This window comes from Dasypus novemcinctus, chromosome 8 (assembly GCF_030445035.2).
Source record: "Dasypus novemcinctus isolate mDasNov1 chromosome 8, mDasNov1.1.hap2, whole genome shotgun sequence".
NCBI lineage: Eukaryota > Metazoa > Chordata > Mammalia > Cingulata > Dasypodidae > Dasypus > Dasypus novemcinctus.
Window position 1 is genome coordinate 19,631,932 of NC_080680.1, and position 26,112 is coordinate 19,658,043.

General features: G+C 51.0%; 1 protein-coding gene and 1 long non-coding RNA gene across 5 annotated transcripts in view; one reads left to right on the top strand and one right to left on the bottom strand.

The window, feature by feature from the left end:
- The first annotated feature begins 999 nt into the window (after positions 1-999).
- Positions 1,000-26,112, top strand: part of PTCH1 (patched 1) — a 69,959-nt gene continuing 44,846 nt past the window's right edge. Inside the window, exons 1-3 of one of the 4 annotated variants that reach the window (XM_071216641.1) lie at positions 8,679-8,963; positions 9,685-9,864; positions 11,481-11,673. Coding sequence is in view for 2 of the 4 variants with exons in the window: in XM_058301554.2 (XP_058157537.1) it covers positions 9,652-9,864; positions 11,481-11,673 (406 nt within the window). In the remaining 2 variants the exon portion in view is untranslated. Of the gene's footprint in view, positions 1,453-8,678; positions 8,964-9,435; positions 9,865-10,522; positions 10,783-11,480; positions 11,674-26,112 lie in introns of those variants that run through there. The other 3 variants (XM_058301555.1, XM_058301554.2, XM_058301556.2) reach the window with 3 other exon arrangements.
- Positions 4,597-8,550, bottom strand: LOC131279418 (uncharacterized). The gene is made up of 3 exons (XR_011649353.1): positions 8,500-8,550; positions 7,151-7,232; positions 4,597-6,528 (listed from the first exon to the last, which is right to left on the bottom strand). It is a non-coding gene; the product is annotated as an uncharacterized lncRNA (long non-coding RNA).

A 26,112-nucleotide genomic window follows, 5' to 3' on the forward strand; every position in this document is an offset into this window, starting at 1 on the left:
CTTCCCCTGCTCTTGTGCCTGTAATTCATCTTTATTCATAACGTGGTCTATTTTAAACGGCACCTCTCCGCCGTGTGTGAAACCTAGTCTAGACTGCTGGTCTGAGCAGGTAAAATGTTAAACATTATTAACGGGGTCTCTCCTGAATAGGACGCTGTAATTTGGGGCCAATGGCTCAGCGCAGGCCTCCACGTACCCACAGGCACCTCCGTCTAACCCAATCACCCAAGTCTGCAGAGTACGGGAAGGCAGCGTGGGTGGGAGCTTTTGGGTGGCATACCCCAAAAACCACAGTAATTGGAAGGGAAAAGAAGCAAATATCAATTAGTGCTTCCTCAGCCAGCTACCAATCTTGGCTTCCAAGGGACTCCACCTTGGTCTCTTCAGAAGTAGCGGCTTCCCAGGGACCTCCTACACAACTGACACGGATCCACAGACATCTTGCTGTATTGAACATTTCCCCCCCGGGGAGGCTCTTGTTATCGGCCCGCTTCCCTGGCTCTCTGCCTCCCTGTCAGGCTGTGGGGCCTGTCAACCAGAATGCTCCCAGCTTCTCCGGGCTTCCGTGGGAACGAGAGCAGGAAGGGGCTCTGAAAATTGAGGACATGAAAGGTGGTGTGCCTCCGCAGGCCCCCTGGGCACCGCCCCTCCCCAGTTCCCCGAGCGCGGGGAGGGGGGGGGCTGAAACGAGAGTCCCTGCTCCCCCAGCACCACCCCCGGCCCCCCGTCCCTGGCGAGATGGATACATGTTAGCAAATAATGTGTGCGCGCGAAGGGGGAAGGTGGGGAAGGCGAACGAGCCGGCGGAGACCCCCCGCCCAGCGGCCCCCCGCAGCCAGGCGGCGGGGGGCGCGCGGGGGGGGGTGGGGGGGCGCCGGGGCTCGCCGGAGCTCGCCGGGCCGGGCGCCTCCCAGGAAGGCGGGGAGGGGAGCGCCTGTTTACCCAGGAGGGCTGTGCTGATAGCACGTTCCTCGAGTTTACTTTGCTTTCCTAGAGTTTATTGTAAAGGGGGTAAAGTTTTCGGATCCGTCACGTGACCCTGACAGGTCCTGCCTATGGCGCAGCAGACCACCCACGCCGAGGGCCATGGAACTGCTTAATAGAAACAGGCTTGTAATTGTGAGTCCGCGCTGCACTCCGCCGAAAGCCTCCGGCGGCCCAGCGCGCCGGGGTTTTTACACTTTCCGTTCCTTTTGTAAAGACGGAGGAGGAGGAGGAGGAGAAGACGAAGACGAAGACGAAGAAAAAGAAGACGGACAGGGCAGACAAAGAGACCCGCAGCGACAAGGCAAGGGGGAGCCCAGGGAAGACGGGGAGAAGACGGAGGAGCGGAGGACCAGGAAAGGGGGGCAAGGAAAAAAAAAAAAAAAAAGAGGAGTTGATGTGAAATTCCAGCCCAGCGTCGGCGCGATCGGCACCCGCGCTCCGGGCAGGGCTTGACGGCCGGCTATGGTGAGTGCAGCCGCCGCCGCCGCCGCCGGGACCTCGCGGGCGTGCGCCCTGGGCGCGGGGGAGCCGGGCAGCGGAACCGGGGACGCCCAGCGCCGCGGATTGCGGCGCGGGAAGCGGCCGTGAGACCCGAGGGGCGGGCCGCGCGCGCCGGGGCCCGGTCTAGGGTGGGCTGCGCTGCGCCGCCGCGCCGCGGCTCCCGCGCCTCCGCCGCTCGCTCGCACGCTCGCTGGCAGGACCCGGGCCCCCGCCCCCCGAGGCCAGCCCCGCGGCGGGAGGGGGGGGAGCTGGCTGCGGCGCGCCGGGGCCGGGGAACGGCTCCGGGGGGAGTTCTCACGGAGGGGGTCGCCTCGGATCCCATTTTCACGCTTGAAAGGGTCGCCACCTTGGTTTCCGCTCCTCAGCCTGGTGGTGGCTACTGACTCCGCAAGTGGAGGCAGAGCTGGTGCTGGAAGGGCTGGTGCCGGGAGAGTGACAGCGCCGGGGGGAGGGTGGGGGGCTTGCGGAGCGAGAGCGCGCGCGCGCGCCGAGCGAGTCCTCTTCTCGGTGGCGCTTCGTGAGCACCAGCTGGAGGTGATGGGCGCACGCCTCTCACACACACCTCTAGCGCTCTCGGCACGCACGCCCGGGTGGCGTGGGACGCCCAGGGTTAGGAGAAGCACCTTACCCGGAGGTCAGGCACCTACCCCCGCCCCTCGCTCCCCGCCGGTGGTGATTTAGGAAAAGGGCCACGGGGCTTTTCGAGTTCAGGAAAGGGCCACCAGTAGAAGAGAGGTAACCGCTGACGCTTGCACCCAGGGATTCGGACATTCTCGTGCCTAATCCCGGTTAAAGAGGTGGGCTGGGGCTCAGAGGATTGAGGGACGCCTGGGGGGAGCCCCGAGGGCGGTTGAATGATCCAAACCCCTGTGGACTCGGTCCCAAGACTGGGACCACCAGATCCCCAGAGACCGAACATATGGAGTGATAGATGCCTTGTCTCCACCTTTAAAAATTCATGTTAAAACGGACGCCTAGCGTGTAGATAAGCACGAAGTTTTCTGATCTTAATCTCTATCACCCAAAAGGACCATATGGATTGTTGTCTATGGAAGACACCCAGAGACCTTTGCTTCCCTAGACCTTCCTTCTTACCTCCCTGGGGAGGGGGAAATGTAAAAGAACTAGGCATAAATAATGAAGACCTACCATGGTTGGCTTTAAATTTGTAAAAGCTGGAAAACTGAGGTCTTGAACCACTACAGTAGTCCTTTTTCATTTCTCTCTCTCTCTCTCTGTTTGAACTGTTTTTTGTTGTTGTTGGTTGGTTGGTTTGGCTCCAGCAGTTGAACATGCAATTAATTGCCTCGGAAAAGAAAGACAATGCTTTCTATTGTCATCCTCTGTTACTGTAACTTCTTATTTCTGGGTGGTATACCTCAGGATAAATGGTTTGCCTCAGGTGCATTGTGTACCCTTGTTGTAAAGCAAGGGGCTTTCACTTGTCAGTTTGTGTGTGTTCCATTTGTCACTCAGCTTGCTCCCACAGAGTATAAAATGCCCTTGAGGCCATGATCTTTTTAAATTAAAATCCTGAATTAAAGTGGACACCAATAGGGCTGCATCTAGTATGCCCGTTTTCAATTTGGGGATATTAGCTTCATTTCAAACTCACTGTATCTAATTTCTGGTTATCATCTAGTCATAATTTGACAAACCATTTGAATAGGGAGTTAGCACCATGTGAAATTATTTTGAAAGGAAAAGGTTGCTCTACAAATTGTATTCAGCCTTCTACAGATAGAAATAACTGATGAGGCAAATCAGTATGGGCTAAAATATCTGTTCCATTTCTCTCTCTCTCTCTCTCTCTGTCTCTCTCTCTCTCTCTCTGTCTCTCTCTCTCTCACACACACACACCTTTTATTTTCTCCCGCCTCTGCCACAGTGTATAAAGCCTATTGAGACATGTAGGCGTGATGTGTAAACCGGATTAGCAGTATGAAAGAAAGACACACAATAAGCTGGAATTGTTTTACTTCCCTTTCATTTCTCATGCCTATATCTCTAATAAATTTGTTGCTCCAGCAGTGGGTCAAAGGGATCATGTTGCTCAGTTTCTTTTTCATGCCAGACCCAAAGGCAGAGATCACTGAAATGAATGGCATGCCTTCTGCCAAATGCAAAGCTTGATATAGATATATTAGACAGGGAGATAGAGATGAGGAGAGAGAGAGGAAAAGGCAAGTCTGGGTCCCTACAGAATACATCTCTATTCATTGGAATAAAGCAATATGGCTAAGACGATATTTAAAGAAGGGAGAAAACCAGTAGGAGAGTCAGTGCTGAGTTTTCTTTCGAGGCTCTGAACATTCACTCTGCAGTTAAATACCAGTAGCTTTTGGTACTGCCTACAGCCTTATTCCCCTTTCAAGCTAGTATTTGAACCTGGAGTAATAAATGTGGAGGTTTCTGGGACATTCTCAGGACATCTCCCTTACACTTCCCCCCTCCTCCCAGCTCACTTGGAAACTCAAAAAAATGCCAGTGCTCCCAGGTTGGTGCTGTGGACCCTCATTTACTCCTTTGTGGCGTTGGGAGCAGCTTGCCATTAAAGGAGATCAGGGGTAATTAGCAGCATTATTTTGACAAGTTGGCTTGAGCTGTTCCCTTCCCTCCAGTCCTGGGAAGGGGGGATAAGGGGAGGAGACGGAAGGAGGAAGGGGAAAAGGGAGGGGAGTCAATCTCAGTGGTTTTACATTCTGTAGGCTGCTGAATCTGTGTCCCCCCCCCACCTCCATTTAGTCTCATTTTCTACCATCACCTTTTAAGTAAATACAAAAGCTGCCAATGAGAAAATAATAAGGCATTCTTAGGAAGCCAGGAAAGTGTGGCTGACAGTGGCACACTGGCCAGAGTTGAACCAGAGACTCGACTTTTATCCAAGGTATCTGCTTTGAACCGCTCAGGCCCTAGCCCATCACACACATCCTGTACCCCGGGTTCCCCATCCATAAATAGGATATATCAAATCCCCAATTCCTCCCCCCCCCCCCCCCACCCTCTTAACAGGAATACTGTGGAACTATTAAGTAATGCTTGCAATTCTTTGCATTTCTGGAAGAGAGCATTAAACGCAGTAAACAAAATGAAAACGTGGCCCAAGGGTCAAATTACTAGAATACATTTCCCGCTTTATTCATTATACACTGAAAACACACACACATGAAATGACATTGGCTTTAAAGACTCATTTGGTTTGGTCTGAGAAACCAGTGAAAAGTTCATTTTTGCTGAGGTTTTTCAGAACTCCACCAGTTCTGGCTTCCACAGTCAGTTATCACTAGAACATCCAAACACGAAGGGCAGATGTTTTATTTCAGTGTCACCTTATCACTTGGATAATCGGATGTCGAATTTTTTGAGATGGGGGGGGCATGGATATTTGAAGTATTGGAACAGAGAAGGGAGGGACTCCAGCGGGTTTCAGGAATCTATTTTGGAAACTACAGGCTCCAGGGAAGACTTGGATCATGATGGGGAAGGGGAGGAAAAACGACAATTGGTGCACTGAGATGAACTTTAATAGGAAAAGGGAAAATCAGCTCTTGCTTCATGTAGGTGGGCGAGAACTCCTGCTGTTTGATACAGCCCCAGGCTCTCACTTACTTCGTAGCTCTCGAGAGGGGAGCTAAGCTTGCAGAACGGCCATTAAAAGGGACTCTCTTCCCAGCAGACACCTTAGCGGGCCTGGCTCCTCCAATCAGCCCCATATCAGGTCTGCGGAATCCTGTTGGTAGTGGAAGTTAACAAACCCGGTGTGGTGCTGCGGTCCCCTGCACAGGGCATGCATATTAAAGGCAACAATGCTTACAAATGTAAATAAGGGCAGATTGATTAGGAACAACATTATCGCTAGGAATGTCGCACTCGCATTGCATCAGCAATGAGGCAAATTGGGGGCGGCCTGGGCCCTGACCACCCAAGTCGAGCAGGCTTCTTACGCTGGCTCCTCTTCCCTTTCTTAAAACCTTACAGAAACAAGGCCAATTAGATCCTCAAAGTAATTCATCTCTGTGTATGGAAGGAAAAAAAAAAAAAGCAGACCACAGGGGAAGCGGCGAGTGGGGGGTGGGGAGATTAAGATAGCGCTCGTTAGAGGCCAGGTTTGGGGTTGCTGTCTGGAACCAGTGGGTAGAATTTACAGGCCGAGACCATGGTTTGAGATACTGAAGAGTTAACCTATCAAACAGCGGGCGAGGAGGCTCACGCACAGAAAACCTCGGAGACCAGTGCTCACCACGTTTAGGAATTAAGTCAAACCGAGGGAAATGAGCCCGAGTGTTAGAAGCTTCGCCATTAAAATGGTGCACACGTAGCAGCATCCAGAACGAGAGGGTAGGCAGCGGGCCTGCGGGGATTCATACGTGGCCAGGATTTGTAGAGACCCTAAAATTTCATTTGAGAATTTCATAATCCAAGTAGCTGCCCTGAGATTCCTATAAATAAAAGAGTGGAAGGAAAAGCCGATCATTTTTGGTCTAAAACGTTGTAAAGACGTCTGTAAAGAGGAACATGGCAACGGTGCCTGTCCATGGCTACAGGGTCGCCTCAAATATAAAAAGGCTGACATGCAAAACTGGGGGCGCCACACCCCGAATCTTCAAAAAGCAATTCCAACAGCAAGCGCGAAATGGCCTGCCTTGGAATGTCTGCAGAACCGTTGAGTACGAAAAGTCAGAATAATAAATCGCCCTACCTACTTTGTGCTATTTATCAAACCTAATAAGGATCAGGGTTTTGCTCAAAGGTTAAACTGGCTCTGTGTCGAGCCCGACCTTCCTGCACTATTATTTATTAACGTCGTGTCAGGGACGTTGCACCGTGCTGGTTTTTGCAGTCCTTTCCGAGAGCCGGCGCACAAAATCACGTGCTCCCTGGAGTCATGGGTTTTGAATTTCCGCGCTGCTCCGGTACTCGAGTCCTCCTCCGGATCCCGCGAACGCTCCCCGGATACCTCCACTCTCTTTGCCTCTCTTTCTTCTCCAGGACACCCAGGGTAGCCAGGAAGGAAGAAACGCTGGAGGGAAGCTGGCGAGGCTGACCAGGGAGGGGAAGATGGGAGAGAACGAGAAAGGGGTTAGAAAGGAAAGAGAAGGGAAGCAAGTGGGGAGGAGAGGAGGGAAGGGGGCGGGGAGGGCCGGCGGACAGGCCCCCCGCCGGAGCCGCGTGGGCCGCGCGGGTGGCCGGCGCGCCCCGCTGCCGCCCTGCGCGGGCCGGGGCCGCCGCCGCGCGGCCGCTGAATGAAGGGGCCCGTGCGCGCAGCCATTGGCCGGCCGCGGGGAGGCCGCGCAGCCATTGGGCAGCGTAAGGGGGCCGGACCGCCCTCAGGAATGTACTACGGCGCGGCCCGCACGTCCGTCCGTGCCGGCGGGGCGCGCGCCTCGCCTGGGCTCCGGGGAGGCCGGGCGGGAGCTGCGGACCCGGCGCACCCGCCCTGCCCGCGGGCTTGGCCTGGGCGGCCCGGAACCCGGGTGCGCGCGCCCCCGGGTACGCGCGCGCACAGACCTCGGCGCCGCCGGGGCCGCGACTGGCGCGCGGGCGCGGGCTGGGCGTCACGTGGCCGCCCCGACCCCGCCTCCTCCCGCTCCTCCCCCTTTCCCTCCATCTGGGTTTCTTTCTTTCCCGGCCTGGCCTTTCTTTTTTTTCAATGAACACACACCGTGTGCATCTTAAAGCGACAGTGCTCCGTTTCGCGGCCTCCGTCGGCTCCTTGCTGGCCGCGGGTCTCTTTTGAGTTCAACCTGGTTTGAAGATGAAAGAAAGAAAAACGCAAAAAAGATTAAAACGAGGCAGAATCTGGGTTTAAGGATCAGGTCCCTACGGCAGGGAGGAACTTCGTAACCTGCAAAGGAAAGAAAAACACATTCCAACGGCTCAAAAAAAATTTTTTTTTTAAATGTAAAGCGGAGCTGTGTAGCTCGTTTAATTTGTCTCTGGCCCGAAGATCCGCCCCCAAAGGGTCCCGGGTGCTTTTTTCCCGCGATGGGAAGCGAATCCCCGGGATATCTTGGTGACAGTGGCCGCAGGGTTGAACACGTCCTCGCAAACACCGCGCAATTTGTTTCGAATGAATCCCACATCATAGCCTTTATTCTCCCCTCCTACGTCACGCTACTACTAAATACCACAGGATGCATACCGGGTTTTCTAAAAATCTGTTTTAAACTACTTTAGATAAATAAGGACGTACGGCTGATAAAGGGGGGGGGGCTCCGAATGAACCCCAAATAACCAGGGAAACGTTTCTCTCCTCAAGGAAACAGTTGCGTTCTCCGGGCTGTTGAAAGGATTCTGTTGTGTCTTTTTATTTGTCACATTTAAGATTCAAATAAAAAAAAAAAGTCTGCGTCCACGAGACTGCTCTGGGTGTCTGGGTTCCACGTTCAGGACTCCTTCAAACCAGGGCTTTGCGGTCGTGGGGTTTTGCTGGGTAGGGGCAGGTTTTTTTTGGGGGGGGGGGTTGTTTTAAGAATGGTGGCTTTTCTCAACGTCCCTGCTTTCTCTTTAACTTTACATTTTGTTTATCTTAATGCGAGGCATTTTTCCCTGCGAGAGTCTAAGTCTTCTCTTCAGTTATAAAAGAAAAAAAAAGAGAGAGAAAAAATCTGGCACACACTGGTGCTCTATCCACCACCCTGTCATTATCGATGCAGGCCTGGGAATTCAAGCCGGACCTCCCAGTATCTGCTGCAGCTTGAGGCCAAGGTGCCTCTGAAAGGGGTTTCTTTGAGGAATTTCAGAAATTGTTTAAGCGCTTAAGAAAATATTACATTTTCCCCGTGTCTATCGCGAGGCAAATGCGGGTGTGTGTGTGTGTGTGTGCGCGCGCGCGCGCGAGTGTGTGCGCGAAAAGGCGTCTCACAAAAAGAAGACACTCTTGAAAAGAAAAGGAATAAGAAAGAAGGTGGGGGGGATTGCATTCCTTAATTGAAGTATTGCATGCGAGAAGGTTGGCGCTCTTGGAGGCTCCCCCCCGAAGCCGGGGATGCACACACTGGGGTTGCCTACCTGGGTGGTCTCTCTACTTTGGTGAGCTGTTGCTAAGCAGCTAATAATAGTCATGTTTGCTGAGTAATTTCTGCCCTCCGCGAACCAATCGCGTCGCAGAAACCCAAGCCATCTGACAGCCCCGGGGGCGGGAGCTCCAGCCCTTTTTCTCTTTCGCTCGCTCTCTCCCCCTCCACCCCCTCCCCTCCTCCTCCTCTTTCTCCAAATGGAGAGAGTTCTTTTTTTTCTTCTTCCATCTCATCTATTGAATCAAGGAGCTGCTGCGGCCGCTGCCCGCTGCACACACACAGAGCGGAGTCCTCAAGTCCCGGGAGCGAGAGGGGCGCGCTGCACGGGGGCAGAATGGTCCAGCGGGTCGGCGAGGAGCACAAGAAAGCAGAGTCCGGGACCGAGCAGCCACAGCGAACCCAGCAGCCAGAGCCCGAGCAGCCCGAGCAGCCCGAGCAGCAGCAGCTTCAGGAGCCGCCACCGCCAGCAGCAGCAGCAGCCGCAGCCGCCGCCGCAGCCACCGCCGCCGCCGCCACCTCGGGAGCAGCAGCCGCCGCCGCGGGAGCAGCAGCAGCGACGGCGGTGGCGGCTGCCCCCGCCCGGCAGCGCTGAGACCCGCCGGGCAGCCCCGGCCCCCGCGGCGGCGGCGGCTCTGCGCTGGGTCTCCGCGGCAGCTCGGGCGAGCCGGGAGGCGCCGAGGAAGCCAGCCCGGCCGGCGGGCGCGGCGGGGATTTGCTCGCGCTTTCTGCAGTGAAGGGGTCTGGGCGCGGGTCGGGGGGCGGGTCGGGGGCCGCCGGGAGCCGCCGCTGCGGAGCGCCGGAGGGACAGGTTCGCCCCGCGCGCTAGCTCCCGCCCGCCTGCGAACTGGATGTGGGCAGCGGCGGCCGCAGAGACCTCGGGACCCCCGCGCAATGTGGCAATGGAAGGCGCAGGGTCTGACTCCCCGGCAGCGAGCGCGGCCGCATCGACAGCGGCGCCCCCCGTGTGAGCCGAAGCAGCAGGTCTGCCAGCCCCAGCCCGAGCCCGAGCAGCCGGCGGCCAGCAGCGTCCTCGCGAGCCGAGCGCCCGGGCGCGCCGGGAGCCCGCCGCGGCGGCGGCAGCAGCAGCGCGCCGGGCAGCCCGGGAAGCCTCGGTCCCCGCGGCGCCGGCGGCGGCGGCGGCAACATGGCCTCGGCTGGTAACGCCGCCGAGCCCCAGGACCGCGGCGGCGGCGGCTGCAGTGGGGCTCCGGGCCGGAGGGCCGGTGGTGGCGGCGGCGGCGGCGGCGGGAGGCGCAGACGGACCGTGGGGCTGCGCCGCGCCGCCGCGCCGGACCGGGACTATCTGCACCGGCCCAGCTACTGCGACGCCGCCTTCGCTCTGGAGCAGATTTCCAAGGTGCATTTCAGACTCTCTCCTCCCACTCTCTCTTCCCTCCTCTTCCTCTTTGGGATTGCCCCCGCCACACACACGCACGCACGCACGCACACACTCACAACCCTCCAGGAAAAGAAGTAGACAAGTGGGGATTGAAAAATTCAAACCCTCCCTCCGGTCTTGGGAGGAAAGGGCTGTCTGAGGTCCGCAGGGGGTGGAGGTGTGCGTGTCTGTGTGTGTGTGTGCGCGCGGGCGCGTGCACGCGCCCTCTCCGGCGTTACTTTCCGGAGCACTGGGAAGCGGTCCACAGTCGACCACCTCGAGGGCCGCCTTGCCCCTGCCTCGAGCCCCCTCCTGCCCCTATTGCAGCCTAAACCCCTGTAATGCCACATTTCTTAACATCTTGAAGGGGGAGGCGGAGTGGAGGGAGGCGGAGAGAGGAAGGGGTGGGGGGGGAGCCGAAATAAAGGTGGTTGCCTTTTTTGGCAGCCGGTTTTGCTTTTGTTGAGCACGAGATCTTTGCTCCCTTAAAAATTATCTTCGGAAGAGGGCATCCCCCCTCTTCTTTTCCAGTTTTTGAGCCGCCTGTTCTCAGAGCCTGCGGGGAAAGGGAAAGTTGTAAACAAATTGCCACCTTAAATCCGCAGTGCGGGTCTGCGGAGCCGGCCGGGTTCATTGTGTTTACGAGGCTCGTTGAAATGTGTGGAATCCGGGGAAGGCGAGCACCCAGACGGGGGCCCGCCGGGCCCGGGGTCGCGGCCAGCGCCGGGGAAACGTCGCCGCCGGGAGCCACCAGCGCCCTGCCAGGACCCCCGCCTGCGCCGGCCTGAGCCCTTCCCCGGGGCAGTCGGGTGTTTTCCTTTTTAACGTTTAACCAGAAGGGAAGGGAGAGGAGGGAAAGATCCATGTGGCTGCCCTCTTCCGATCACAAATATTGTCGTAAGTTGCAGATGGCTGCCCCACTTCCTAAGTCAGCTCCCACGGCGTCTTTCAACGCTATGGAAATGCGTGGCGAGGGATTTCGCTCCGCCGTGCTCACCACGTGGATCCCGGTTTACTACCACGCCGGGCGGGGGTTCAGATGGGGGAAACCCGCCCTGCCGGGGTTCCCAAAGCGGGCTGGCCCGGGCACCCCGAGCAGGGAGCTGTACCGAGCAGGATTTAGCCGGAAGGGGAACTTGGGTGGCTGGTCTATAATGATGGGCTCCACACGCAGGGATGATGCACCCCCTCCCTTCCCAAGGCCTGGGTAAAGACTGCCAGTGTTGAGGGATCCCTCTCCCCCCTCGGCTTCCTCCTCCCCGGGTCCTTGCAGCCCCTCCTCCCAGGGCCCTAAGTGTCACACTGTGCCGGACCTGCGTGGGGACGCCCCTCCTGTGGCCAAGATGAAGCTCCCACGCTGCAGTCCGGACTTGGATTTATGACTAGCCCCCAGTTCCCCCCCACATTCCCGGCCACGCCGCTCGCGTTCCCTCGGGTCAGGCCGGGCTCCAAGCCCGCAGGGCCAGTCGCTGCGTCGCAGCCCCTCGAGGCCAGGGCCGTCGAGGGCTTTCTCGGGCCGGTGCGCGCGCGTGCGAGCGTGGGTGCGTGGCGACCCACCCCCCAGCGCTCACTCCTCACTTCTGCTTCGTCCCTAGGGGAAGGCGACTGGCCGGAAAGCGCCGCTGTGGCTGAGAGCGAAGTTTCAGAGACTCTTATTTAAACTGGGTTGTTACATTCAAAAAAACTGCGGCAAGTTTTTGGTGGTGGGCCTGCTCATATTTGGGGCCTTCGCTGTAGGATTAAAGGCAGCTAATCTGGAGACCAACGTGGAGGAGCTGTGGGTGGAAGGTAAGACCCTCCGCGCGCGCTGCCGCGCCCCGCTGTCCCCCTCATCTCCGCGTCCCCCTTCCCTTCAATTGATAAAGATATTTACCCGAACACACCTAGAGCCTTTCAGGGAAGCGAGCCACCCCCCCACCCTCCCCCGCCCACACCAGGGGGAATTGTTTATTGTTTGGGCGCCTGGCCGGGAGCCAGGCCCGCCCGACAAAGGCCGCGCTGTAATCTACTCGGGGCGCTGCGCTCTGCTAGGTGTTGTGGGAGAGAGTGGCGAGGGCGGGCTGGCGGGGGCGCGGGGCCCCTCCGCGGGACGGACCACTCCGCCCGGCCGCGGGGGGGGGGGGTGGTGGTCGCCGGGACCAGGGCCCACCGAGGTTGGGCTCTAGCGGCGCCCCGAGACGCGGCGTTCCCCTCCTCTGCTTCCTTCCCTCCCCCACCCCCACCCACCTCGTCCCAAGAGAAAGGAATGGGGTGGAAGTAAAAAGGCCACCCCTCCGGCTGGAGCGAGTGCGCGCGCCCCCCGCGGCCGCGGCCGCCGCGCCGGGGAGGGCGGAGGGGCGGGCGGAGCGCGGGCCTGCGGAGGCGGCGGCGTGTGTGGTCCTGTTTTTGGACAGCTTTCAACTCTGGGGGAAAAAAACATTTGTCTCTAGGTACAGGAAAAAAAAAAAAAAAGAGGGGTGGGGGTGGGGGTGAGTTGAAAAAATAGTAAAGCAGATTGGAACGCAGGTTTGCAAAGTAGATTAATGTTTCTTTGCGGGTGGGGCCTTTTAAAAGGGAATTATTCTGGGGGGAGGCTGCATTTTACAGGCAGAAAGAAGAAATGTACTTCAAGGACGCCTATTTAGACGGAGGGGCCACGGTACTCCCCGAGGCGTTCTGCTAGTCTTTTATCCACAGTTCTCAATTTGGAGGGTCTTGAGAACCTTTTTGAGAAGCAATGGCCAATTAAAAACTTTTTTTTTTTATAAGACGGAAACATTTTACATTCTTTGGGTGATACAGTTTTGTGTCTTTTTTTCTTTTTCTGTTCATTCCTAATTACCTTTTTGGAAGGTAACGTGTTTGAGAGGTAACGAATTTAGCCCCTAAACATTGTTTTAATATCTTCTCTTCAGTGAAGATATTTCAACCCAAAATTTGGGGAGCATTCCTAGTGGAAGCTACTTTAGACAATTACATGCATAATTGCGTCAGGGATCCCTCTCAGGATGATGATGGAGGTTAACCTTGGATAATAATTTGTTACATCTTGCGCCTATAGCAGTTTTTTCATTGCGAAGTAACAATTAAAATAGTGCAAATAATTAAGACCAGAAAGCATTCCTGCCTTAAGTAGACTGGTAATTATTACAAAAGTCTTTGGATTGAATCCATGGGGGTAATTTACCTCAGTTCAGCATTTCAGTGTCATTGGTAGATGGAAGAAGAGTTTTATCGAGCACTTACTATGTCTGTAGCAACAAATTTTCTGAGCCCCTATGATGTCCCTAGCGCTGGAAGAGGGACTCTGAGGTGTGTGAGTCACTCTCAGCCCACAGTGGGTGTCATGTCCTTGAAGCCACTCAGGTTCAGTGGACTTGTACAGCATTTGGATTCTCCGTTGAAATGGGTCATATACTAAAGTTAAATAGTGAAGTGGGAGAAATAGAAAAAGAAAAAAAGTCTTCCTGGAGGTGATGAGGTAAATTGGGAAGATCTGGAGAAGGGAGAAGGAGGGTGTTGCACGGGGGCAAGCACCAGCAGGGGCTCAAACAGGCAAGAGGCAGGCAGGCAGTGGTTCTGGCTGGATGTCCAGCAGTGACGCCTGGCAGGCAGTGGAGAGCAGGTTCAGCGGCTCGAGACGGCCCACAGCAGGACTCTGGATTGGAAATGGTGCGATTGGCTGGGCTGTGAGACCTATCGTAGGTTCTCAGTCAGAGCAAGGGATGGACAGAGGAAGCTCCTGGTTTGGTCCAGATACTCACTTTCTACCCTTGGGTCAATAAGTATTTGTCAGGTGTTGGTGACAATGATGATAACAAAAGATGGGCTTATTTTTTGTTATTTTGAGCAAGAATGTTCATTCGATTTTTAATACGTTTAAGGAGAGGTAATGTGACTTACTTTCTCAGCATTGCATGTTTCTAGAAACAACCTTGTTTCTGCACTACACAACCCATTCTGATCCTGGAAGGAAGAGAAACATGCTTCATAGCAGACCTGTTTTTGCTCTAAATTGGTTTCAGGAGAGTGTGTTAGAGAGAATGAACACACCTAAGAGACATTCCCTTCACCTGCTGTTGGTCTTTTGGCTAGAGTTTTCCCAGTTCAGCTTCAGAGTGGTTAACTGGTTCTTGGACCAAACATTACTTACTCAATAAGTGTAATATTAACTGCCATGTGTCAAAGCCTTTGTAATATATTATTGTTTACTGGACAAGTCAGTAAAGTAGTTATCTATTGTCTATTTTATTTTGATAACATAGTTTATATAATTTTATTACATATAACATGACTTAAATTATTGTCCCATCTGGCAAATGGAAAAGTACAGCCATCTCTGTCTCTGTCCATGTCCACTTTGCTATTAATGACTTTAGTCTCTTGGCCTCCTGTTGCGTTGACCTTGATTTATCATTCACTCGTTCATTCATTCTGTGCTAGATCCTTTCCTTTATAGAAGAAGCATCGGTTTAATAAATGCAAGTAAACCCAACCAGGGAGGCTGTCATATTATTTTATACTTTCCATTTAAATTCAGAGATTTAGGTATGCAAGGATCTTGTTTTTGATCTAGTGAGCCTAGTGTTCCTATCAGCAGCAAGTAGTGTTGGCATTTGCTTTCAGGAGTGAGACATTCTAGACTGCAGTAGAGATTAATGAATTAAAATGAAGTAGCAGATCCGAATGTAGGTTAATTTTGTGCTTCAATCACGTAGGTAACTTCCTCCTCGCTGTCAGCAAGGAAGCCTGTTGGTGCTTTCTTAATAGAGACTATAAACATTCTGGGCATGAAGTGCTTGCTGCACAAATAAACCAAATGAATAGGGGTTGCATACTTCCCCCTAGTTAAAAAGCAAAAGAAGAGAGGGAAGAGTAAGCTTTTTAAGGGGAGAAGGATACTGAGGACTGGTTTGGGAAAATGCTGTTCATCCTGTGATAAAGTAATGACATTAAATTACCCAGGTAGCCTTTGCGTTTGTGTGTGTGAACATCTAGACAGTAATATGTGTATTCTCGTCTGCTGAAATAATGTTATCTTTTTAAAACAAGCAGCACATTAAAGGGATCTATTTGTTAGGGTGCATCTTATTTGACTTTCATGCTTTGTTTAACATGTAAGGAAATGTGGCTTTATAAAGACAGCTTGAATACATTAGCCACAATGTGCCAAGAGGCATAAACTAGATAAGATTTTCTCAATATACGTTTTATTATGGCATTGGCAATAAGAATTCTTTGATTCTGCTGAGAAATTGGTCATATAATCATTACCTCTTAGAAACTGTCAACATAGGTTAGATGCCAGCTTGGTCCTTCTGGTTGTGGTATTAAAAATACCAAATCGAGTTCATTTGTTAATGGTGTAATTGAGGCTTGGTAAAAAATGTGGAGCCTTGTAGTACATAAGGGGAGCTGCTGATACTGAAGCCCATGACAGTGGCAAGTTTTAATTGTCATTTAAAACTAAAAGCATTCCTTTGGCACCTACTCTGTGCCGGGGACTGCACAAACTTCCAGAGTGATGCCAGCGAAAAGACACCTTTACTGCCCTCAAGGAGCCTCCAGTGCAGCAGGCACAGGTACCACCAGCCTCTGGGCCGTGAGCATGCAGCGTGGCAGTGCTGTGATGCCAGGGAAGTCTTCTAGGCTGGCCTCCAGGAGGAGGCCTGAGCCAGGCACAGGGGCTGCGAGGTGGGGAGGGGGCATTCCAGTAGAATGAGCAGCCTGTACAAGGCTCAGGGCGCAGGAGTTTGGCCTCATGGGGAACTGTCAGTGATCCCCTTTGGTGGGGCTTGAAAGGTCAGCAGGGGCCCCCTCCGAAGGTCCCAGCACACAAGGCATTTGCCCAGGGGGCTGCCACTCTTTGCTCATCTTGTGATTTGTGCTCATTGATTTGGTCTCTGGTGTCCTCCCTGGTACTACAAGGTCTCTCTCTCGGATCTCAGCCTTCAGGGCAGAGAAGGGAAATGCTTCGTCTTGCCCCTTTCTCTCCTGGCATTTCCATTTGGGTTAGCAGTTTTATCCTCCAGTCTCCCTTAATATCTGTTTCTCAACAGAACATTCATTTATCTCTGAGCTTTTGCTCGCACCCCCAAAGCTTGCCCAGCCCCTGGCCACCTCTTCTGCAAAAGGGTAACAGCCTTGCAGTAAATCCATATTGCCTCTGTATTCGCTCATCAACATTGCCAAAGGTCAGCATGAAGGCGGGAGAGAAGTTATGAACCAGATTTTTTTTTTCTTTTTAAAGAAAAAAAAATTTTTTTTTTTAACGTGCTTGATGTTTATAAATTTTCTCAAGTCTGTACCTTGCTAGCAAGAGGCCTTCAGTGTTCCTGGTTGGAACTCAGGCAGTCCTAGGAGATAATTGAGCATCACAGTTTTCTTTTAGAGCTCGTGTCTCCGTTTTGGCACTCTGGGTATTGGGCTGGACAGTTCTCGTTGTGGAAGGTTGCCCTGTGCATTGTAGAATGTTGAGCAGCAGCCCTGGCCTCTACCCACTAGGTGCCAGTAGCACCCTCATAGTGTGACAACAACCAAAAATGTTTCCAGACATTGCCACGCATCCCAGGCGAGGGGCGGCGAGGGGAGGGGAGGTGACAAAATGGCTCCAGTTGGGAAACCCACTGGTTTGGCGCTACAGAATTGCCATTAGAAGACCTATCCTGTGGGGATAAAAGTTTTTTTATGCTGGAGCCTTGGCTCCAAATGCATTGCCATAGATGTAAAAGAGTATTATTCTTCATTAAGTAAGATAACTCTCCCCATGTATACCAACTCAGGTAACTCATTTGGTAGAAAGACCTTGTTGCACTTCAACCACAGTAGCCTGAAGGTTTTTCCTTGAAGGTGACTTTTTCGAAAGCCATCAGAGACACCACTGGGCTTTTTCATATTGAAATAACAGCCCCTTTTAGAAGCCTGAATAGCACATTTGCTCTTGGATGCTCTCGTTCTCCGCCCAGTCTTCCTCTTACAAGCCATTTTTTTCCCCAGAGGTGCCCTGATACAGCCCAGCCCAGGACTAAATGGACAGTGTGGAGCTGAGGTACAACAGCCAAAGAGAGAGAATGGACCCGGCGTTTACAGCCTAGAAATCAGCATTTCTGTTCATTAGGGCTTTCAGTTTCAGTACATTTTGCAGGGGACAGAAACACAATGAAACGCACCTACTTTCTGCTCTCAAGTGCCCTGTACATTGGCAGGGTGGTAGGGTGGGAAGCAGGCACTTAACCATGAGCTACATCTGCTCCCCAGCGAGAGTTTTTTTAATTTGTGTTTAGGAGGTACCAAGGGCGTTGTCCATGGGAAGCAGGCCCTCAACCACTTGAGCTATGTCCACTCTCCAGAGTTTTTTAGGAGGTGCCAGGGATTGAACCCAGAACCTTGTGCATGGGAAGCAGGAGCTCAACCAACATGCTATATCCGCTCCCCCATTGTACGTTTTTAAAAGTAAAAAAATATGGTTATTAGATTCCAATAGTGGACAAAGGTACACCTAAATCTAGGTCAGGGGTTTGTAACCTTCTTTTGTTCCACACACCCCTTTACCAGATCACACCTGCACCAACACGTCCCCACAAGAACAATGCTTTTTCAAATTTCAGTTCAAGCTTACAGACCCCTTGTTAAGAACCCCTGATCTAGGTGGAAGCAGCTGTGGTGCTGCTTTCCTATAGGAAGGAAAGGGACGGAAACATTAAAACCCAACAAGAATTGCTTTAAAAATAAAAAATAGCATCAGGTGCCTTCTACCCAGGGCAGTCGACACCATGAATCCTCAGTATCTGCTTGCTGCCTGCCATTCTTGACCCGTCAACAAGTTTAAAAGCCAGGACAGGCAGTGGGGTGTTTCAGATATGCATCATGCCGCTCGGAGGCTCCCGAAGATGACAGCTTCCAGATGTATGAACCGCCTGATCCATTTGTTTAGATTATGCACCACAGCTGATGCCGAGATTAATGCTGGCTGGACAAGCTAGGGGGAGATTTGTCTGGTTTCCACAATACCATGTTTATATTTCATTTGGATTTCTCCTTCAAAGCTGACCTCCCTGTGACCCCCTGGAGCTCTGTCCACTCCGTGCGAGCTGTAACTTGTCTGCTCCTGCTTTCCTCCTCATATTGGGGGGTAGAAGGGGGTCACAGGTCCCCAGCGGAAAGGGCTGTAACACGGATGCCTCCCCTGAGTCCATGCCAGCCGACTGCCCAGAGCCAGTCCCCAGAGACTATTCTGTTCTGTATAGGAGGATGTGTTTGAGTTTCAGAAGGTACCCCACACACACACACTTTTAAAACAAATGTGGAAATGTTTTAGATTATTTTAAAGGGACACCAGGTTTAATAGAAGCCGTTTTGCATAAATAGCATATTTTAACTCTGCATAATTTTGCCGTTAAAGCTTTGGGGAAAAACAAGGTAAGGAAATTCCGGCTATGTAAGACATCCCCAAATACTTCCCGTGTCTTTGTGATTGCATTGTTAAGATACAATTTTCTTTGCCCCTCACTGTTTCCCTTAACCTCTTCTTACTCCCTCCTCCCTCTTTCCTTTTCCTTCACCTTTGAACCGCTTGCTTTTCTCCTTCCTCTCTTCCCTCTGTCTTTTCCTCTTCCCTCCCACCCTTTCTTCCACCCACCTACTCCTAACCTGCCCATATCATTTCCTCCCAAGTGGATTTCTGGAGTCATTAGTGGGAACTCTGAAATGGTAGTAAATCTGTGTAATCACAAACTGACAGGAGGGTATTAGAAAATTTATTATTTCAGACCAGCTGTGGGAGATATTAGAGGCAGAGCTCCCATTTGCAGCCTTGAGGTTCTTATCTTGGGTAGGGTTTGTTCCAAAGACCATGCTGCTCCTTGATTGGGGTGCTGTCAGCAAAAGATATGCTTCCCCTGCTAAAGAATTGTGGCACTTTTAGGGACTTTTGAGATAGCCTTGGAATCCATTCATGAGTGCTTTCAGTCTGTACTGAACCACCAAAGAGTGGAAATAAGTCTTGGTCCCCAGTGGCGTATGGAATATGGAAGAACTGGGTTCCGCAGAGTTGCTGGGTCAGCACCCTACTGCAGACCTCCCATGGCTGGAATGCCCGCCGGTGCCAATGGGAATATGGATCGAGACCAAAGGGGACAGATTTCCTCATCCAAATCTTGGCCAACTCCATAGCCTTAGATGATCCATCCACGTAGAAAGTCTTGGTTGACATCCCAGAGGGCAGAGGGCTCCTAATGTAGATTGTTCTGGCTCTCGGAAGAGAAGAGCTCTTAGGGAGTTTTCTCAGTAGGAAAAATTCCTTGACAGCACAGATGTAATCAGGGTCATCAAAACAGAAACATTTTCGTTACTTATTCTTACTCTCCTCCAGAAGCTGTTTGACTATTGTGGAGGGTTTTAGGAGTTTGGCATAAAGAAAAATGCATCCCTTCCTTCATCCCTTCAAGACGATGACTTTCATTTTATTGGGGATTTGGAGCATGGTGGGAAAAACAGCTGTCATGTGTTAGGGAAAACAGGATTGCTGGTGGGCAGGTAGGTATCTGCTAATGAATGACAAGTTTAGTGTTGGAGAGATTTACCGTGTGGAGTCAAGAGCTCCTTTCTAAGCCAAAAACCCAGGTGTGAATCGGCCCCAACAGTCCACACTACCTGTGGGTCCCATCAGGACCCAGGCTGTGGAGGTGAGGCCAGTGAGCATCAAGCCCCATACCACCTCACAAGCTTGGTTTACTATTGTTAGGATAAATGAGAAGACACCGTAGACTTCCCCAATGTAGCAAACCGCCATCGTTTCCACTTATTGATGAAACGTGTACAAGAGTAAGCAAAAGGAACTGGAAACAACTGTTGTTAAGTCAGTGTGTGTGATTTTTTCCCCCCTTAAATCATTGCTTAAGGACTTCTGGCCCCTAGTTCAGGAATCCTGCCCAAAAATGCCAGATGTATTACACAGTCGAGTATTGCTATGTAAACGCTGTTCTGTGCCATGAAGCAGGGTGGTCCATCTCCTGCTAAAAAGGAGTGAGAGATGGGGAGAGAAAAAGATGGTTATTCCTCTACTCTGCAGCAGGCACAGTAGAGGTGGTATCAGTGATGTTTTGGGCTGCACAGTCGAGATTTGGAACGACAGAGACCCAGATACATTAATACTTTGGACTGGCAAAGCACGGCAAAGAATGAAAGTGGGATGCCAAGGCAAGCAAGGTGTGATCATGTCACTTCATTGGGTCAGATAAGTTTTTAACAAATTTGGGTGTGGGAGGAGGATGTGGCTAGGAAGAATGCTTTTGCCCTCACACCAACATTTTTAAGTCTCTGGGAGCATCATCATCTCCTGCTCCCGAAATTGGAAGGTGATGGGAAGCAAGGCAGAGAGAGGCAGAGCTTTCTTTCACAAGCCAGAGAGAGCCCATGGGGTTGTTGCCCTTTCTGCAGGTAAACCTAAATCTGCCCTGGTGTTTGGTAGCCCCGGGGGTAGCCCCAAGCTGTGTTGCAAAGTAAAAGGCCATCCAGCTTGCTCCTGTTCTAAATTTAAGTAAGGCATCTACTAAGGATGATCATTTGGAGGTGAGAAAATAGACTGGGCACTTTGGCCCACCCTCTAGGTGATAGAATGTGCTTGAAGGAGGTGTTGTTTTACAGTGCTGTAGGTAAGTGATGAAAGTTGGAACTGGAGAATTGTTGACGTTATCAGTACATCCCTCCAGTCTACTACTAAACTGTCCTTAAACTGACCAAGTTCAGGGTTTTTTCTTAAATGCAAATTTTGTGAGTGGGGGAAATAGGGCTTCATTTTGAATTTAGAGAATTGTTAAAATACCTGCAATAATGTTATCCTAATTTAAGAGATCCTAATGTTGGCAGAGTGACCAAGAAAACTGCTTTAAGATAAAGAGGGATGATAAAAACAGGAATTTGGAGATTAAGGAAAACATAGGTTTCTTACCTCCCTCTCTTTCCCTTCCCCACTGCCTGTTTTTTTTTCCTTTTTTTTTTTTTTTTGAAAATTCTCCCATCTTCCCCACCCCCATTCCCTGATTTCCTTTACTCCATTAGTGGGGAAACCAGAAACCTTCGCAAAATAAACATCACCTAGTGTCTTTTTGAATAGAGGCTTTTGCAAATAACGAAGAATTTTCCCTAGCTGTCTAAGAAATTATTTCTTTCCTCCTACTTGATTTTTTTCCTCCAAGGGATTCATGCACTATTATAATAAATAAAAAATGATAAGTGTGATGCCATCATTTTAGTCTACACATGATCCAGAAAAAAATTACATATGTTTAATACCTTGCTTAATTGCAAACAAAGCTTGCAATTTGAGAGAATTGGGATTAGGGCTAAATATCTATTAACTGCTCTTTCTAGAGATTTGTGGAATAGGATGACCCTTTTTTTTTTTCACTTTTTTTTTTTTTTCAAATAGGCTACAGTTTCACATGGCTCCCAAAAGAAATCTCTCTCCCTTTTTGTTTCCCACACCAATTGATTTATCATTTTGCTTGCAAGCAGATCCAGAATGTTAGGGCAAGAACACACTCACTTTTTTCTCGTAACTTTTTTGTTGCGGACCGAAACCAGTTGACTTGAATAAATTTTTCTGAGGCCTGAATGTAGTCAGCAACGTGGAAAAATCTTGCCATTCAGGACCGTCTGAATGTACATTTCAGCCACACAGTAAGCTGCATTGGTAGGCGCTGGACTGCTAAATACAACCATTTTTCGCAGCAGCGAGTTAGACAGGTGATTAGCATAATTAGCACCGAGCAGCTATACATATGGTAATGCTGAGTGTGTAAATGCCAGCTGCGGTATAAAATTTATGTCAGGGGTCGCCAGGGCTGTGCGAAAGTATTGTGTTCCAGCTGCAGGTCAGGGCCGCCAGAGCTTACCTCCTTTTCTCTTGTTGGTGAATACGCCAAACAGAAGAGAAAGAGAAATATAACAGATACGGCTTTGATGGAACAGCCCAGTTCTGTGCAAGAGGGGACTGTTCTATGAAACACACACACTCGCACACACATGCAGAAATCCCATTGCTTTATTTGTGTTTACTTCAGGCAGGGTCCGAGGGAATGGCGGGCAGTGTGTGGTGGGTTTGGGCAGGTAAATGGGCCAAAGGATTTCCTGGGAGGAAAAACTTCAGTCACTGACTTTTTAAGAGTGAAAGTTCTGCTTTTGTTTTTCTCCCCATACCACTCCTTCTACTACTCTTCTTACCCATAATATTTTCCCTTAAAATTAAACGTGGCGGGGCAAGGGGGAAATCCTTGCTGGGTGGGATCGTGTTTTTCCTCTAGAAGAATAAAATTTTCCACGCTGGAGGTGTTCGTGAGCATCAAAAACAATGTCCAGTTTCAGCAGTGCCATTCTCTTCCCAAGCTGTTGAGCTGATTATAGAAGGCTAGAAGTTTCTTTGTGGGTTTTGTCTGTGGGTAGGTATACTTCCCCATTCCGACATCCACTCTCAGACTCACAAAATTCTTTAGAAATATCAAAGAATAACCCAGGTCTCTTGTTTGCAAGGTGGACAGTCTTGACTAGTTCGCATCCTTTGAAACACACGATGGGGGAATTTCTTGGTCCTCGGCGTTCACGCATTTTGCGTGCATAGCATTCTTCCTGCATTCCCCGCCCCCCGCCTTTGGTTGCCGGGTATAAGGAGCGGTGGTGTTGACAGAATATAGTTCACACCACACTGACCTCGTGATGAAACTTCCTCCCAGCACCAGGGGGTCCTTATGAATCGGCCCCTAATCCAGCTAATCCTGATGGCAACAAAATCAGGAGAGCGGCCCCCGGTGACGTGCATCCCTCTGCACAGATGCCGTGGGACAGGGTGGTGCTGCGGGTAAATCAGGCCAGCGTGGGGTTCCTCAGAAGGTGGGACCCCTCATTGTCTTCTTCCCCTTGCCTCCTCAAGAGGGGGGCCAGTGAAAAGAGGCCAGGGCGGGACAATGGGGAGCTGCGGTTAAGGTTTGGCAGCGGTTTGAACGCTATGAAAGCTGTGTAAGCACCTGTGTCTTTTTGTAGCTGTTGGGTGGTGTTTTGTTTTTTAACGTAGATTTTAGGAGACCTCAGTTAGGAACTTAGAACTTGATATAAGTCCTCGGTATTTGGTGCTTGGTGAAGGCGCATGGGTACGGACACCGGGTCCAGCATTGCCTCAGCGCAAAGCACGCAGCCTTACCGAGGTCTGCTTTGCGCAAAATCTGGGAGAGGAAGGCCAGCCCGCCCCTGCGCCTGCAGCCCGAGGCTGGTTGGATTTGCATCCTGCTTCAGGTTAAGTCGCTGGAACCTGGGGCAGTTGGCAGCTTGGAAAGCAGGCGGTGGGGATGTGGGGCAGTGGGGCATTGCGCGCTGCAGGCCCCCGGCATCTCCAGCAGGCAGCTGGGGCGCCCCGGGCCTGTGGGCCGTGGCCACGGCAAGTGGCTGGTGAGGAACAGCTCTCCAGGCAAAAGCGGTGTTCTCTTGGGAGCTGGTGGTCCTGTGCGAAATATCGGGGAGTGGGGGGGCGGGGGGCGGGGCAGGCAGCAGGTCTGGTGCGGGCAGAGCGCTGGTCTGACCTGATTGTGTCGGACAGGGCAAGCAGGGCGGCTCCAGTGGGAAACCATTGAGGAGAAGCCTCCTGGGCTGGAACAGATGGCCCAGCAAGCAGCTGGCGTGGAAGGCTCGCGGGGGGAGCCTGTGTGGACTACCGGCCCGGGGGCCCAGCTCACCGGGGGCCCAGCTCACCGCCTCCCTTCAGCACCCCCGCGCTTCCCCGGGGGTGTACGTAGTGAGAGGAAGTTGATTTGTCCTGGTCCTGTGGCACTGGGTGGCTTTAATCCTCTGGTTTCTCTTCCTGAAGGCGCCTTCTCTCTTGGCAATCTAATTCTCATATTTCCCCATGCCAGGACTCAAGGGCAGAATCTTTGGGGAGAAAAACAGCCCAGAAGCTTAGGCAGCAGCAGTGTGCTAGGTGGGTGGACGAGGCACTGAAACTCAGCCCATGCATGAGTTTTCAGCCAATTGCCCGAATTGCTGGATCTTTTATTCATTGTTTTCAATTTAGAAACTGAGCCGGTGCTGATAATTTTGCAGTTACACCCTTTAAAAGATTTGTATGTTTTCACCCTCACAATAACTAATCACAACATTGAAAGAAGGACCTGAAGCAACTGAAGGGGGGAAAAATCTCTCTAGAGGCTGTGAGATAATTCATCGGATTAATCAAATGCAAATGCTACGTTTGCATATACACAGGCTCCATTTTCCTAATTGGACTCTGAGTGGGTACTTTGCAGACTGAAAGGGTCATTTGTTTTGACTGATTGACTTTTTGAGCCTTTGTGGGGAATTAATATCTTGAACAGATGACTGCCTCTTCCCAAGGCGCTGCGTGGAGGTCCATTCATTTATTCATTCAACAGACGTTGGGCACCCGCCTTGAGCCTGGAGGGACTCTGTCCTGCAGGTGCAGGGGGAGTGGACTGGAGATATGCCTACCTCCTGGGTTTTTGGAATTTATTGGAAAAAACTGTGGTTGGCCCCTCAGATCATCTTTATATGGATCTCAACAAGCTTTTGCTAAAAACTTTTTGCAGAAATGTCACAAACATTTATTTAGCTCTATGCTAAAGAGTGACACAGCAGGGGAACATCATGAGGGGAAGGTCTCTTGTCTGAATGGGTGGGTAAAGCACTGGTCTAATGACTGCCTGGCAGTGCTGGCCCTTCTTCACTTTGGAAGAGCATACTTGGTTTGACTTGGAGAGGAGAAATGGTGTCACAGGGCTCGCTGAAGAGCTGCTTTTGCAGAAGAGGAGCTTTTTACCAGAACTGGTTTAAGCCTTAGAATTCTGGAGAACAAGATGGCGGAATTTGCCAGTCAAGACGCTTTGGGCTGTTTGTTCTTTGTGGGCCCCTCATCTCTCTGCCCCCTCTAAGACAGCCTTCCAGGGGACTGTCACGGACACCCCTGTGCCCTATTGAAAGAGCTGCATCTCCTTTAAATGAGTATTCAAATAAATACCAATTATTTGTTAAGTGTAATCCTTTTTAAAGTAGACAGTCATCCTTATATAGTCATGTGTGTAATTTAGCATTCCTAGCTCACCTCTGGGTGCCATACTCAGAGTCTCAGCTCATGCTCTGAAGCCATGAGGCTCGCTGGACAGTTGGAAAGCGCACAGGGTTAAAGGGTCAGTTCTGCTGCTTTTTAACTGAGTGACCTTGGGCAAGTCACCCAAACTTTGCAACTGCTTTCCTCCTCTGTAGAGTCAGGGCAGTACTGCATGCTCTGCTGGTGAATGAATAAACGAATAGACCTCTGCTTAGTTTCTGGTTCCACTCTGGGAATTTTCATACATTGTGAGTTAATCCTTACACCATCCCATGAAGTTAGTGGTGGTATTTTTGTCCCCGTTTTACAGAGTAGGCTACGAGTCTCAACATGTTAGGGGACTTGGAACCCAAGTCTTCTGGCGCCCTTTTCGTTGCCTGACCAGTTCAGCTTGCATCAACTGGATGAAGGAATGGCGAGTACCAAATAAATAGCTAGTGAGTGTTAAAGTGCTTTGCAAATGGAAGGCACCCCATTAATGTGAAAGGTTGTTCTGTGTCCAGGATCCTGAGATTACATTGATCCTGAGTCTTTTTTCAAAGAGGTTGGTTGTAATTTTATGGTTAAGTTGTGGGGTTTGGGTGTGAAAAAGGGAGAGGAACATACAGCGGATTTGAGGATGCAATGGAGATGCATATTATTTTTTTGCATTGAGCCCTTTTTAAGTTCAGATCCTTACTAAGAATCTTGCACATTTATTTTTCCTTTTTGTGTATGTCACATACAAGTTCTTAATTACATATATTCCTTGTAGAAAAAATGAGGAAATAGAGATAAGCCCCAAAGAGGGAGGTGGGCAAATACTCAAAAACCACCACGAGCAGTAATAGCTGTTAACATGGTGGTCTGTATATATGCGTCTAACAAAACATTGGATTTTATGGTTTGTTACTTTTCTCTACCATATTGCATTAACATTAGATCATTTTCGAAAGAAGGACTTTTTAAAAGTCATTTGAAAAGGAAGGACTTTGATCTTGAGAATGGAAAAGAGAAGGGAGAAAACCATGACTGTAATTTCAATCAATTGCAGTGCGTTCTGTGTTCTTCACACTCATGGATGATAACAGAAGACAGCAAGACAACTAACTGCTTTGGGCTGTCATTCAGCTGTGATTTAGGATAGGCATTTGCTAGAGGAG